General features: G+C 40.8%; 1 protein-coding gene across 3 annotated transcripts in view; it reads right to left on the bottom strand.

Moving 5' to 3' along the window:
• The window catches only part of kcnt2b (potassium sodium-activated channel subfamily T member 2b), a 38966-nt gene that overhangs the window by 15062 nt on the left and 10121 nt on the right, over positions 1-13783 (bottom strand). For 2 of the 3 annotated variants that reach the window (XM_079365554.1, XM_079365553.1), the window contains 11 exons: positions 11126-11205; positions 10287-10389; positions 9941-10003; positions 9075-9123; positions 8548-8607; positions 7764-7838; positions 7510-7593; positions 6649-6743; positions 6000-6180; positions 1903-2067; positions 710-846 (listed from right to left, as the gene is read on the bottom strand). In XM_079365554.1, the coding sequence (XP_079221680.1) occupies positions 710-846; positions 1903-2067; positions 6000-6180; positions 6649-6743; positions 7510-7593; positions 7764-7838; positions 8548-8607; positions 9075-9123; positions 9941-10003; positions 10287-10389; positions 11126-11205 (1092 nt within the window). The remainder of the gene's footprint in view (positions 1-709; positions 847-1902; positions 2068-5999; positions 6181-6648; positions 6744-7509; positions 7594-7763; positions 7839-8547; positions 8608-9074; positions 9124-9940; positions 10004-10286; positions 10390-11125; positions 11206-13783) is intronic. The other variant, XM_079365555.1, reaches the window with a different exon arrangement.

The following is a 13783-nucleotide window of genomic DNA, read 5'->3' as shown; positions in this document are numbered from 1 at the left end:
GATGAGAGAAAGAGAGAGAGAAAATCAGCAGTGAGGAGAGAAGACACAAGAAGAGGGTGTTGTCATGTTATTGAGGGAAAGGACAAAGGAGAAAAAAGCAGGACAATAGAACAACAGACAAACACGTGTCTTTCAAGCCCACTCCCTTCTTCGTATGAGATAGTAGGAGGCAAGGAGGCAAGGAGATTAAACATACAGCAATTTGCTCCTTTTTTCCTGATGACAGAACAAGCCTGAGGTGCTGTAGCTGCATTATCAAAAGCCAGAGGGCAAACAGTAAGAAGTACCAGTCAAATATTAATTAAAGCAAGGCTGTAGGAGTTTTATTTGTTCATTATTACGGCTCCTACATTGGTTTCATCAGAGCCCATTGTTCTATATTCCAGGCTCCATTTCTACTCAATTATTCTGTGATGGTAATTATTCTAATGGATGGATAAAATGGTAGCTAAAAGGTTTGATTGGTTGTAATATTGATTGGTGAAATAAAATAATGGATAGATGGATGGCTGGATCAAAAGATGGATAACTGGATTAATTGACTTATGAATTAATGAACTGATAACTGTCTCAATTCATGTATATTTACTGATGTGTTGATTCATGTCAGGATGATGGATTACTGCTGTATTGATTGCTTGATAAATAGATAGATAGATCGATTTGACACTTGATCGATGTTTTTATTTTGTTGTTGTTTTTGACTCACTTGGCCCTCATCAGGTCTTGGTCTTTGAGGGCTGAACCCTGCAGGTAGATGACTCTCTGAGCCCACAGTGGCACATGAAGGACCCTCCTAACCTGAACATCCATCTCTGCCGGGCACAGGATCACAACATAGTAGTCCTACAAACACACAAACAGAAACATAATTTTATTTTTGCTTGAAGAGGGCTCAACACGAAATAGAACGGCATGGTGTTGGTCTGTTTGGTAGTATCACTTTTTATGCAAACAGCGACAAATACATTTCTTCAGAATTTGCTATTTACTTTTGATTTATGACCTGTCTTCAAGAAGTGGGTGATGAATAATAACACCTATCTAACGGCAGCTGTCTCTTGAGTGTGCCTCACTGGGGATAATAGCAAGTTGCTACATGTCAAAGATCCTGATGAACAATGAATGACAACACTAATCCCTCAGGTGTCTTATTTTGTTTCTGTCTGTGTCTATTTATGCAACTTAGTGAACTGGAACCAACGTTGAGCTCAGTGCACTGTTGGTGAACAATCTGGCTCCAATCGTGCAGATGATTTAGAAACACCAGAGAGGAGAGCTGAAGCGGCTGTGGATGGTTGGTTAGGCTCACCATGTTTGGGGCGTTCATCCTTTTCTGTAGCTGCAGAATTATTACATTTGGTTATGTTGAAACATCCTTAGCTAACTAAAAGCCCTTTAAACCACAAAAAAACACTATATTTTCCTGCTTGTAAAAACGCATGAGACACATTCATATTGCCTAGATTTTTATTCAAAAAAGTGTAACTGAGTGTGTAGGTTGATTCTGGAGCTTTGTAATATTGTTGGATTAAAGTTTTTCGTTATAACGTACAAGCTGAAAGTATCTCAATGTCCAAAAAAATCTGCTTTAATTTTGACGTCTTTACTAAGATTTCAGGATACTCCCTAACACACACACATATACACACGCACGCACGCACGCACGCACGCACACACACACGCACACGCACACACACACACACACACACACACACACACACACACACACACACACACACACACACACACACACACACACACACACACACACACACTAATACTGAAGAAAGCCTCCACCCTCAGACAAACACACACATCTGCTCTAACATGGATAAGACAGCCCCAAGACCCAAGACTCCCCAAAAACACTTAGTCCTAATTAAAAGCATTCGGAAAGACCTGCAGTCTGGGGTGTGCGAAGAACTCATTGAGGAAGTCCATGAGGAGGTCGATCTTAAGACAGCTGACACACAGCACCACGTGTTTCTCCGTCTGCGCTCTGTAGCGACTGTAGTTCCCCCCGGACTTCTGCCGCTCCATCCACAGAAAGGCCAGCTGCTCGAACTGCATTCAGGATGACATCCATCACATTCAACAGATGGAAATTGGATTAAGTTAGCTGGAGTACAGGGAAAAGCCAGGTGGTATATGAAAAGAAATGATGCCTTGTACTGTCTCGTGTTTCCTTCTGATTAGGGAAAGTGTTCAGGCGTTTTTTGGAAAGTGGAGATTTGTATCAGGATGGTGGCCGCAAAGAACATGATATAGCAAAGGCCCCTGCAGAGTGGAAGACAAATCTAATTTTGTAAATAAAGACATGAATGGAAGAGTCATCGAATTTAGGAAACTCAGCACATAAATTATTTTAAATGTACTCATATCACAGATTACTTCTAAAAAAAATTATACTAATCAATGTAGAAATCATCAAATAATCACATCCTAAAAAAACAGACCCTAAAAGATTATTTTTGCATTAACCCTTGAAGGGCACTCATTGAAAATTTTGAAATTCAAAAATTCAACCTCAAAGTGTTATTGGGGGACATAACAGAACTTTATTTCTGTTAAAAAAAATAAAAAATGTTTAGTTTAATTTATAAAAATAAACATTGATGAAGTTACAATATTTGGTTCAAATGCCACAATAACAGGATCAGTGATGTAGGGAGATGTCTTCTGATTGGCTGAGTGAGGATCACATCCTTCTCGACCTTACTGAGGTGCAAAAGGGTGGCCATATGTAATGTGTACTGAAATTACCAAAAATAGTCACTTGCCCGATAAAGGGTTACAGAAATCAAAACAAGTTTTAAAAGGTACAAATATTTGTTTGCTGTCATTTAAAGCACATTAAAGCCAACCTTCCTGTTTCATCAACCTTTATTCTTTGGTGGATTAATGAGATATACTGTATGGGTGTCTTGATCAAATGTTTCCACTCATTGGACACCATGTTTCACTGTGCCTTTAGATGGTCTAATTGGTTGTAGATGCCTTCCTCATCACAGTGACTACACAGAATCTGATTGACCATGCTTGAAGGTGCGTAGCTATATACACTGGCTAAGTCTTATTTTTAAAGCTCTCTTTGACTTATTTATGTTCAGAACTTCAAAGAATCCGGAGCCACTATGCTCCTTATGCAGGGAACTTTCTCCAGAATGAAATGAAACTGGCAGATCTCATTTCACTTGAAGCCTTTGGCTCTATCTGAAAAAACAACAAACGCGAGATCATTGGACAGTGTCTGTATTTTTGAATTGTAATTCTGATCAAAACCTCTGCAATTTATCTGTTTGTTTTCTGCTCGGAACTGACTGTTTGTAACCTTTTTCTTAATTGTGTAATATAATTATGATGCTTGCTGTTGCCCTCAAGGCCAGGCCCCCCTGTAAAAGAGATTTTAATTTCAATGGGCTAATTAGCTGGTTAAATAAAATAAAATAAAAAAACTGACACAATCAGTAATCAAGTAACAATCAAGTAACAGCATTACCACTCTTATGTTAATATTGGTTATATAGCTTGGCATTAAAACAGTAGCCTGGTTCAGTACTCACTGAAAATAACTTCCATGAAGTGCTTTTAAAACTGATGAATAAACCTGTGATATACAATCTGTCATCTGAAAAAAAGATACAGTTTTTTACCCAATTCCAAGTTTTGAAGGTTGAGAAAACCTTACATACAAAAAAGGCTCAATCTATGTTTAACAGATAGTTTTTTTCATAATATGAAATAAGTATTATATTATATTACTTATATACATGTAATAATGAAATACAGATGTGTTCTTGGGCAAAACACTTGACCCACAGTTTCTCCTGCTGCTTTTGTCGCCGCCTTGTGAATGTGTATGAATGGGATTATTCAATACTGTTGGACACTAGCAGCCTCTGCCATCAGGTTGTAAATGGGTGTTATAGGTAGGTGCGACCTGTGGTGTAACAGCACTTTGAGTAGTCAGAAGACTAGAACAGCGCTATACAAGCTCAAATCCATTTACCATTCAGCAACGAGAGGTACAGAGGAAAGATAAACATGTTTCTATCTTAGTCACATCAACACAGTCTAATAGACAATTCATTTCTTCTGCTCATTTTATCTGTTACCATATGTCATCCATTTTAAGCAGAGTTAATGTTAGCTGGTTAAAGTTGAGTAATGAGATCAAACATAAATCCATGCAACAAGTCCCCTATAGCCTGGTATTGCTGCACGTTTTGACACATAAAGGCAGCTCTCGACTCGAGGCCCCTCTTCATTTAATCAAGGAGAAAAAGCAGGAAGACACGATGAACTAAAACATCTGTTCAAGAAAGACAGAATAATGCTCAAATGTGCACAGTCCATGAAGCAAGTTTGCACGCTGCTTTTGAAAGCAAAATGAAATTAGTGATTTATCTCTTTTTTTTGGTGACACCCCTTATTTTGTCACAGTTATACTTTCTTTTTGCTGCAAATATAAAATGTTTAGTCTTTCCCATTTGTGTTTCAAAATAGTTACAATTCCATCTCATATTGACGACAGTACCAAATAAAAGCAGGGTAATTTTCTAGACTGAAGCTAATAAAAGACTACACTATTTATAGAAGTTTTTACAGTGTATATTAAGATATGTGATAAAGACAGTAGCTGAATCCAGATGTACTTTTGGCTCTCCTTTGCAAAGATGCTCACAGCAGGACTCAAAGTCAGACAGATGGACACTCTCGTACATTCAGATAGGGTGGGGGTGGTGATTTGGTGCAAAGTGTGTTTTTAAATGTCAAGGGGTATTTAAGGATGAAAGATGGGGAGAGAGAGGGGGAGGATGGTGAGACACAAATGTCTGCGATGCTGAGGTCACCCGTTTTTTGTTTTTTTTGAGTCAGCTGGTGCAATCTTCAGCAAAATTATGCTTACGTGTGTGTCTCTCGCATTACTTTGAAGGTTCTGATAAAAAAAACAACATTTGTGATATTTTTTCCTGATAGATATAAACAAAACAGAACAGAGAAAAGGTGTTTCGTGGCTAATTAACATACATTTGATAGCACGCCAACAGCCACTGCCTGAGAAAAGCTTTCAAAGGTGTCTAGCATCAACACTTTCAAAATCTTATTTAAAAAAAAAAACATGAATATAAGTAAAACAAATGATTTGTGAATCGTTTAACAGTAATGTGTGAGTGTGATTTTTTTTGTTGCCCTAGAGAGAACCTCCTCTGCCTGCAGGGGCGGAACACACTGAGGAAACTCCTGCATTTAGCACTTTCACATCTTTTGGGAGACACACAGGTACCAGCCACCGAAGGGATAATGTGTTTGCATAGATATGAAGAACAACCATCACGACGTGATGCAGCGAGCAATGAAAAAAGTGTTTATGATACTCCTTGAATGTGTGTGTGTACCGGTATATAGTTCCTGAGGTTCCCTCCTGAGGAGCAGCACAATGACACAAGAGGAATTTGGGGAACCAAGAAAGTCAGAAAGACTCTCTCTCTCTCTCTTTAATATCACTAAAAATATGGTTTCAAATCTATGTAGGATGCAATGAGTCACCACATCAGTATAAGCAAGAGGAGAAATATACAGATGATTAGAGTGAACAGAGAAAAACACTGTAATGAGTTGATCAAACAGAACAAATTGGCTTCTTTCTGTTGTGTGGCTTTGTACCATCTGTTTATTTAATTAATCATATCATGAAGTTTTGTCATTTTAAAGGCACATCAGTGATGTATTTGTTGAACCTTTGTTTATAAAAGAAGGGAGCCATGAAGAGCTCTGTCGGTTGCCCACGTATATATATTGAAAATACAATTTGACCCATTTGAGATGAGTGTACGCCTTTGGAGTTCCCCCAGTCGTCACATCATTGAGGGTTTTGTATCACTTTGAAACTAACTTTATTTTTTAACTTTACAATGCAGTTCAACTTTCCTTGTACTTATGTGTCTTTTTGTCGCCGTGTAATTGTATTAGAAGTCGTTATGTTTGTTTCTTACCTGGATTGGAAGAACAATGAGCGCCACAAAGATCATGATGACCACCAACAGCTGCGAAGGCCAGATTTGGGGGGTGACGTCTCCAAAGCCCACAGTTGAGAAAGTGACCACGCAGAAGTAGAGTGAGTCAAACAGGGTTAGGTTGTTACCCGCTCGTTCCAGGTGTTGGATACCACAGATGCTGATGTGAGAAAAAGCAAGTAAACAAGACTTCACACGATGGTAGGGGTGTCTGTGAGAGCTATCTAAATTCATAGCTGTATTTTATCCCTCTTCGTGAGATTATCATGTTGTTTAAGGGATGGATGAGTCAAAAGGCAACCCTGGAATGGTCAGAGAGATTATTTCAGGCTGCGTGGAGGATCCTTGTGATTAGCACAGGCTTTCACACCAGATATGCAGCAATCTGACACATCCTCCACTGCACTCAAGCAATCGCCAGTTGTCATTTCAGAGCACTATCTCACTCACACAGTTACCAATTACTTCTCTGCTCTCTGTCTTCCCCTCTCTCCTCCCTGGGAACATTTTTTTTCGTTCTTCTGTGTGGCTGTGACAGCTTTCCCTTCCTGTCTATTTCCCATTTAATATCTCTTTTCCCCAGTTTCCAATTCTTCTATTCAGTTCAGTCAGCAGTGAGGGTACCCACCATGTAAACATGAGACAGACCAGCGTGCTGATGAGTATGACCACCTGGTTAAACATGGCTGAGTGCGTCCGCTGGATTGCCCGATGCAGATCATTCTGCAGAGAGATTGACAGGTATGGAACAGCAACAGAGAAAGTGCTGCACTGTTAAAGTGTAAAATGAAGATTCAATGACGTGGAGTATTTATAGATAAATAGCAGATGAAGATGGTTTATACAAAAAATGTAGAAAGCCTAGTAAAATGTCATAGGACAGAAGAAGGCAGGGAATCTGAAAGCTTTGCTGCCAATCTTGATTTGCAGGTTTAAATGTGTTGCTGTTGATTTACCCTTCATGGCAGATAATCCTGTTGAGCTGAAATGGCAGGGTAAGAGAGGGGGAATCGCATGCCTCCGGCAACTGGCGGTCCGGAGGCCACATGCGGACCCCGTCAGCCCTCAATGTCACCCTCAGGTCAATTTTTACACATCAATTAATTGGAAACGTAAAGAAAACATGACAAAATCTGAAATTTGCAACTATAACCGGGAGATAAAACTCATTTGTTCTTTTAGAAAGGACCATTGTTGGTGGTCTTAACTAGTTATTAATTTAAAATTAGGAGTTTGACAAATTGCACTGGAGTGTAAAGTATAAATCCTGGCATCATAGATGCTGATAAAGGCTGTGTATTCCTTCCTTTGGTGGAATTATAAATTCACTAAAGAGTATCCTGCAATTTGGCCCTCTGGCTGTGAGACTTAAACGAGACTCAATGTGGCCCTTGCAGTGACCGAAATTGCCCAACACTGGAACAACACAACAAAGATGGTGAGATGGAGGTGATAAAATAATTGCATACGGAGATAGAGTATCACTCACTATCATGTTCTCCAAAGCATGTTTGGCCAGCCAGCAATTGAGAAATACAGGGATGAAGAGATTTCTGAAGGAGGGCAGAATCACCTGTCAAAGAGAGAAAGATTTAGTCTGCTTGGCTTTTTTTTTTATTTGGTCTCTCACTTAAATCCTTTCTGAAGAAGCCATTAAATGTGTGGTGTGCATTCAAGTAGGAATGACAGGATGGTGGGGCTTGAGTGCTTTCGGTGCTCTGCAATGCATATCCTTCCACTTACAGTGATCATGAAAGGAATGGCGCTGATCATTTCCAGAATGAAGGGGACACGTAAGACTTGCTCCCAAACGTTGCCCTGGAAACAAAAAAACACACACAGGGGTCAGGAAACTCCATTGCCATGGTGACCTTTGGGATAACATAAAAGGCCGATAGCTGAAAGTAGCAGGAGACACATTTTCCGATATAAGAGATCTGTATCTGTAGGGATGATACGACTCCCTTGTGGCCTATTAGAGAAGAAGGAAGAAGCATTACTCAGTTTCCTCTTAGCTTCGCCGCTCAATGAAGATGGCTACCATAGCCATTTTATGTGTCTGCCACCTGCATATGTCTGACCTCACTAGTGTAGGTGGATAGGCAGAGGCTATGTCCACAGGAATCAGTCAGCTCTAAATGCTAAGTCCTCAAGCCTCCAGAGTAATCTGCAGAGGGAGCCCTTTATGGGCTTATAGAGTCGGGTACATCAAAGGCAGGGCAACCTATTCATGGATCAGCCTCCCACAACAGCAACACAGGGGCCTCCCCTGAAGTATTTGTGATGTGCTCATAACAGGACAGAGCTGATGAACACCCAAACCCCGCTGAGATGTTTTCCAAATAAAAGAACAAAGGGGCAGTTTTAGGGGAGAAGGGAAACTTCCGTTTAGTTCGAATGAACACACAGAGGTGAGCAAAGTGGACAAACACCACCCTCAAGCAAATCACAAGCATGGACGTCACACATGCACACGCCACACATGTTGACATCATAGTGCCGCTGGGGGCAATGATGAGTGACTCACCTTGTAGCTGAGATACACGAGCAACATAGTTTCTGAAAAGCTGATGAAAGCCACAAGCACCTGCAAAAGAAACGAAGAGAGAGAGAGAGAGAGAGAGAGAGAGAGAGAGAGAGAGAGTAATAGAGAAAATGAGAGATGCAGACACAGAGGGAGAGGAGACACACACAGAGGAGTGAAGACAGTCGGAGAGCTTAAAGAAATTAGGAGCTGCAGAGATGGAAGAGTGAAGCGTGGGTGGTATCAGAAGGCGTGCTGGTGATTGAGCTTGAAAGAGAACAGGTTTAACTGAAGCAAGAGGCTGTCTGGTGTCTGACTCTGTACATTAATGTGTGTGTATCATCACTGTCAGTGTAAATACTCGTGCCAGGGAGATGGATTTTGAGGTTCTGAAATGATGTGACATAACTGAACTAATGAAAGGAATTCACAAACTCTGACATGCAGCTGTGTGCGAGTGCATTCATGTGTGCAGATATGGTTGTGAAAACAAACTCTGTTAACACAAAGAGAGTACCGATCTATCTGACCTGCAGTGCCCACAGCGGTAGAGGTCTATCCACCCAGATGATCAGTTTCCTACAGCGTGAACAGAGCAGACAGCAGAGGACAGAGATGTGGTCAAATATTACATTGCAATTTGCTAAATATGTCGACCTACATGGCAAAGACAATTATCCCAGTCTATGTCACAATATTAAATGAAACGATGCTCTTTACAAAAAAATTAAAAAATAAAGTTAACAGCTGCCAAAGTGTATACTGTAGTAGGAGTGTTATTTTCACACAATTAAATGGAAATTTACAGACTTAATTTGAGGAAAAAGGCTTTTTTTTCTCTCTCTCTCTCTCTTCAAAGACACCCTAAGGGCTTATCATGGCTGCTTGCCTGCCTGTGCTCTGATTTGCTCCTCGGGTCTGATGCCTGGAGCAGAAGGCAGCCTATCCCCTTCCAGAGCTCACTCTGTCAGGCTCCTTATTGATAGCCATAGCTTAGCTAGTGTCACCAGCCACCATTAGATCAATAGGTCCCTGAACAGGAGACTCAGCATCGCCTCAGGTCCAGATATACTTCCTAGTTCCTCTCCCTTCTTTGCTGGTGTATATATTACGTGCTTTATCTCCACTAGATCGCTGTTGATTAGGCTGCACAGGCACTTCGTACATATTATGTTGACAGGTAATCCATGCAGTTGGATCGTGACGAATGTATGTGGATCTGAAATGCTCGATATCAGCAGGGTGAATTGCATCACTTAAAGGAAGTTGCATTGATTGGGTTGCACAATGTGTCTGTCCAGTTGGGCAGTGTTCGGCATGCTATTCCTCAAGGTGGTGCAGGTTCACTGCCCTTTCCTGCAGGGGAAAAAAAAAGACACACACATAGCCTACTTACCAGTCAAACTCACTCAAGGGGCGGGATGATGTGTTTTGTCGGGTGCAATTCACTCCACTCACACTGCCGGGGGGGGGGAAAAAAAGATACGATGAGAGCGACTTCTTGCCAAGCATCACTCTCTAAATCTGGACTGACCCTCAGCTCAGGCCAAATATCAGTTATTTCTCATGATTATATCTCCACCCCACTCTGTGCACAAAGCCTCATCCCCGGCTGGATACTCTTACACTCACACCGTTATCTCATCTATTGACCTGTTGCTCTCGTTTCTGCTATCAGGCCTGCACAGTCACAGAGGCTTTAGTTAGCCCCATTAAGATCATGTTATCAACATCTCCCTCACCAGTCGTGTCTCTCCTCTCGCGGGTTGTCCAACAAGACCCTGACGATGTAGAGAAGGCAGCTCAGCACTTTCAGAGCAAAGTTAAACATTCGCACTCGCAGGCCTGCAACACATAAGGAAGCAATCGATGCAAATGGACAACAGAAGCTGAGTTTCTAAATACACCATTTCACCGTTCAAATGTTTATACTATTTTTCAAGTATGAGTTAATAAAACATTTGAAAATTAAAGAATAATAAATAAGAAAAATCCCAAATGACTACCAAGAAATTCACAAGGACACCAATAATCAGATAATGTCATCTAATGTTAGATTGGGAATGTTTTACTTTAAATAATAGGACAACAATGCAATATTTTACCTTGTCTGCCAAAAAGCAATTATATGAGTTGCAAACTTTAATTTATATTACAATTACAGTGTGCTATTATAAGCAGCGATTAAATAAAAAAATAATTTAGGCTTTAATTATTTGTGTTTATGAAATCTAAAAAATACAAGACAGATCTGACTCATGCACACGATTTAAAGCTCAGCTTCAATAACATGTTTTATTTTATAACTTTATGCATGCATCAGAAATAAACAAAGAGAACGATATCGATGAGTCGACAACTGATCAAAAATGGCTGCACAGCTATGAAAGTCACAAAACATGGACAAGAACAACCAGTGGTGATGAAACACAGGGCAAGAATGGCACACACTAAAACGAAGCAAGACTCATCAATCAGAAAACAAGGAGAACGGAAGTGGGACGAAAACAGGCAGCAGACAGGAAATTCCCCCAGATCATCACAAGCACAGACAATGTGATCCCAAACAAAGGCAACTCACTGGATCTTTGGTTTTTGATGAAGAACAGCTTGAGGCGCTCCTTGAAAGTATTCTCATTCACATAGAACTCTACCTGCACCCTAAGAGAGGGATGGAAAAACAGGCACAGACAACAAGAGATGAAGAAATACGCAGGAGTGCAAGAGAAAAAATAAGAGGAAGAGAAGGCGCTGCAGGTGATTGAAGAGATGTAATACTTCTTTCTGCAGTCAGGGGAGAGAATTGAGGACACAAGTGGAGGCCTGGTAGATTAAAGGGAAACGAGGAAGAGGAGGCACAAGAAGTTGGACGAATTGGAGGTAACAAAAAAAAGAGTGATAATGATTTTTCGAATCATGAAAAGTATGGAAATAATGTACTAAATCTGGCTGCATTAAAGACTAATGGGTTTTTTTGAGGAAATGGTGATCATGCTTGTCCTCCTGCCCATAGGCAGACAGCTGCAGTCAGTCTCGTTATCTCCACTGATTAAATATAGAGCAACAAATTACTTCCCTCTGATGTTTCTGCAGAACATGGGAGGCCATAATTACCGCTCTTTCTGCCTTTCTATTCTGGCAGCCTCCCGTTAGAGGGACACACACACCAACACATACGCAGTTACTGTACAAACACAGGCCTAAAATACAGGCCTTCATTGCGGCCATCAGGGTTATTAGACAATTCACACGCCCATCTGACATGGAGCCACATGGAGAGACATGATGAAAATGACAAAGAAACCCTCTTCAGACACCCCTTACATGTGTACAGATGGCCAGACGGGCGAGGGGTGACTGTATTTCCTGTCTGACCACCTCAGGGGAGAATTCGCAGTAGCTCTCCTTTCATCCTATGGAGGGAAAAGTGGATGACTCAGGTCGTGGATGAAAACGCCGGGCCTCGCTCGCCGGTGGTCTCCTCACAACACACAGACTGATGAAAGAGAGGCAGAACACTGCAATCTATTCTCCTGTCTGCATGCAGAGAAGTGTGCGTGTGTATGGATGTTTGTCTTAGTGGGGGGTGGGGGGGGGGAGCATCTTCCCAGGGTTCCAGAGTGACGCTTTACCAGCACCCCACATGGTCAGACACACACAGATACACATCAAAAACCTACGCCACACTTTCCCAGCAACATTTGGGGGATGGGGGGTAAGTTTCCTTTTTGTTGCTATAGCAACATGGGATTCGTTGTCTTCCCCCTCCTTCCCTCATGAGCAGATGTGAGCAAACACATACTTGTGAAGTGTGTTCAGCCACTGAAGCCGATAGCTCGCTCCCGCTTGTTGACGGCTCCCTTCGCACAGAACAGCCTGCTTACAATACGGCTTTTGCAAGCATGATGGAAAACAGAAGAACATGCAGATACACACAGAGCTCCCAGAGCACACAAAAGCACAAGGGTGTGCGACTGCAAGATTGGATTAGAAAATGATTTTGGAGGAATTACTAAAGAGAATGGGCACCTGACTAGACTGGAGGAAAAGCAAATAAAGATGTTGTGTGTCTGTGTAGGTGTGTGTGTGTGTGTGTACGTGTGTGTTTGTGTGTACATGTGTGGCGAGTTGCACTTAATTAATCGACCCTATGACTGCATGAGTAATTTCACACACAAAGTCACTTCCTCGATAGCACTAAGTAAAGAGAACCATATTGACCAGTTTCCATAGAAATACTAATCTCCATGAAGCATAATCAGAGTTTGTAAGCACAACAAAATAAATGCAAAAGCATTATGTTATTATTATTTTATATAAAAAAGCCAACTGTGTTTTTCAGAGAGTTTTTTTTTTTAGAAAGTATAATCAAAGTTGGAGGGATAATTATTGGTTGAAGACTTTAAAGTAATCAACATTTACTGCAAAAAGTTACCCCAACGTTGCATAACATTTAGCCATCTGTGAGTAAAGTATTGAAACATTTTTAGGCAGGTAAACTATAAATCTTTACAACCAGGCCACCCATGACAAGTCTGATAGCATCAAAGGATTCACTCAGAAACAACCCTCGGACTTCCATCTCAGATCACATCAGAAACCCAAGTATACTAATTTTTCCATGTTGCATATACACTACTTCTATTCACACGTCTCTCTCTAAAATAACAGTGTGAACCACAATTTCCCCCTCTGGGATTAATAAAGTATATAAAAAATAAATTAAAATTAAATTAAATGAGGCTAAAATACCAAGTACTTGAACAAAACAATAGAATATAAGAGGCAATTACCAACATGTAGAATATATATATATTTTTTTAATTCAAATATAAAGAATAATAAAAAACACAATGTACAAAGGGTACATGAAAGAAAATAAATATAAAGTCCAGTGAGCGTTAATGTAACGCATAAGAAAAAGTTTCAGTCTTGACATTAATGTGATGTTTTCTGACTGTGCAGCTGATGGGAGTGAACAAGCAGAAGAACGCTTGTGTTGAAGGGCCTTCAAGTACAGTAACATGAATTGCCACTTGAGTCTGGCTCCATATGTGAAATGGCTCTGCAGCAGAAATAAACATGTTTATGGCACAAAAAGATTTTGCTTAGAGCGCCGATAGCTTAGTGGTTATTTTGCGCGCTCCATGTTCAGAGGTCACAGTCATCGTCGAAGCAGCCGTGGTTTCAAGTCCAATCTCGGCTCTTTGCTGCATGCCACCCCCCACTGTCTCCTCTA

This window comes from Symphodus melops (assembly GCF_947650265.1).
Source record: "Symphodus melops genome assembly, chromosome: 17".
NCBI lineage: Eukaryota > Metazoa > Chordata > Actinopteri > Labriformes > Labridae > Symphodus > Symphodus melops.
This window is presented reverse-complemented; position numbering and strand designations above follow the sequence as displayed.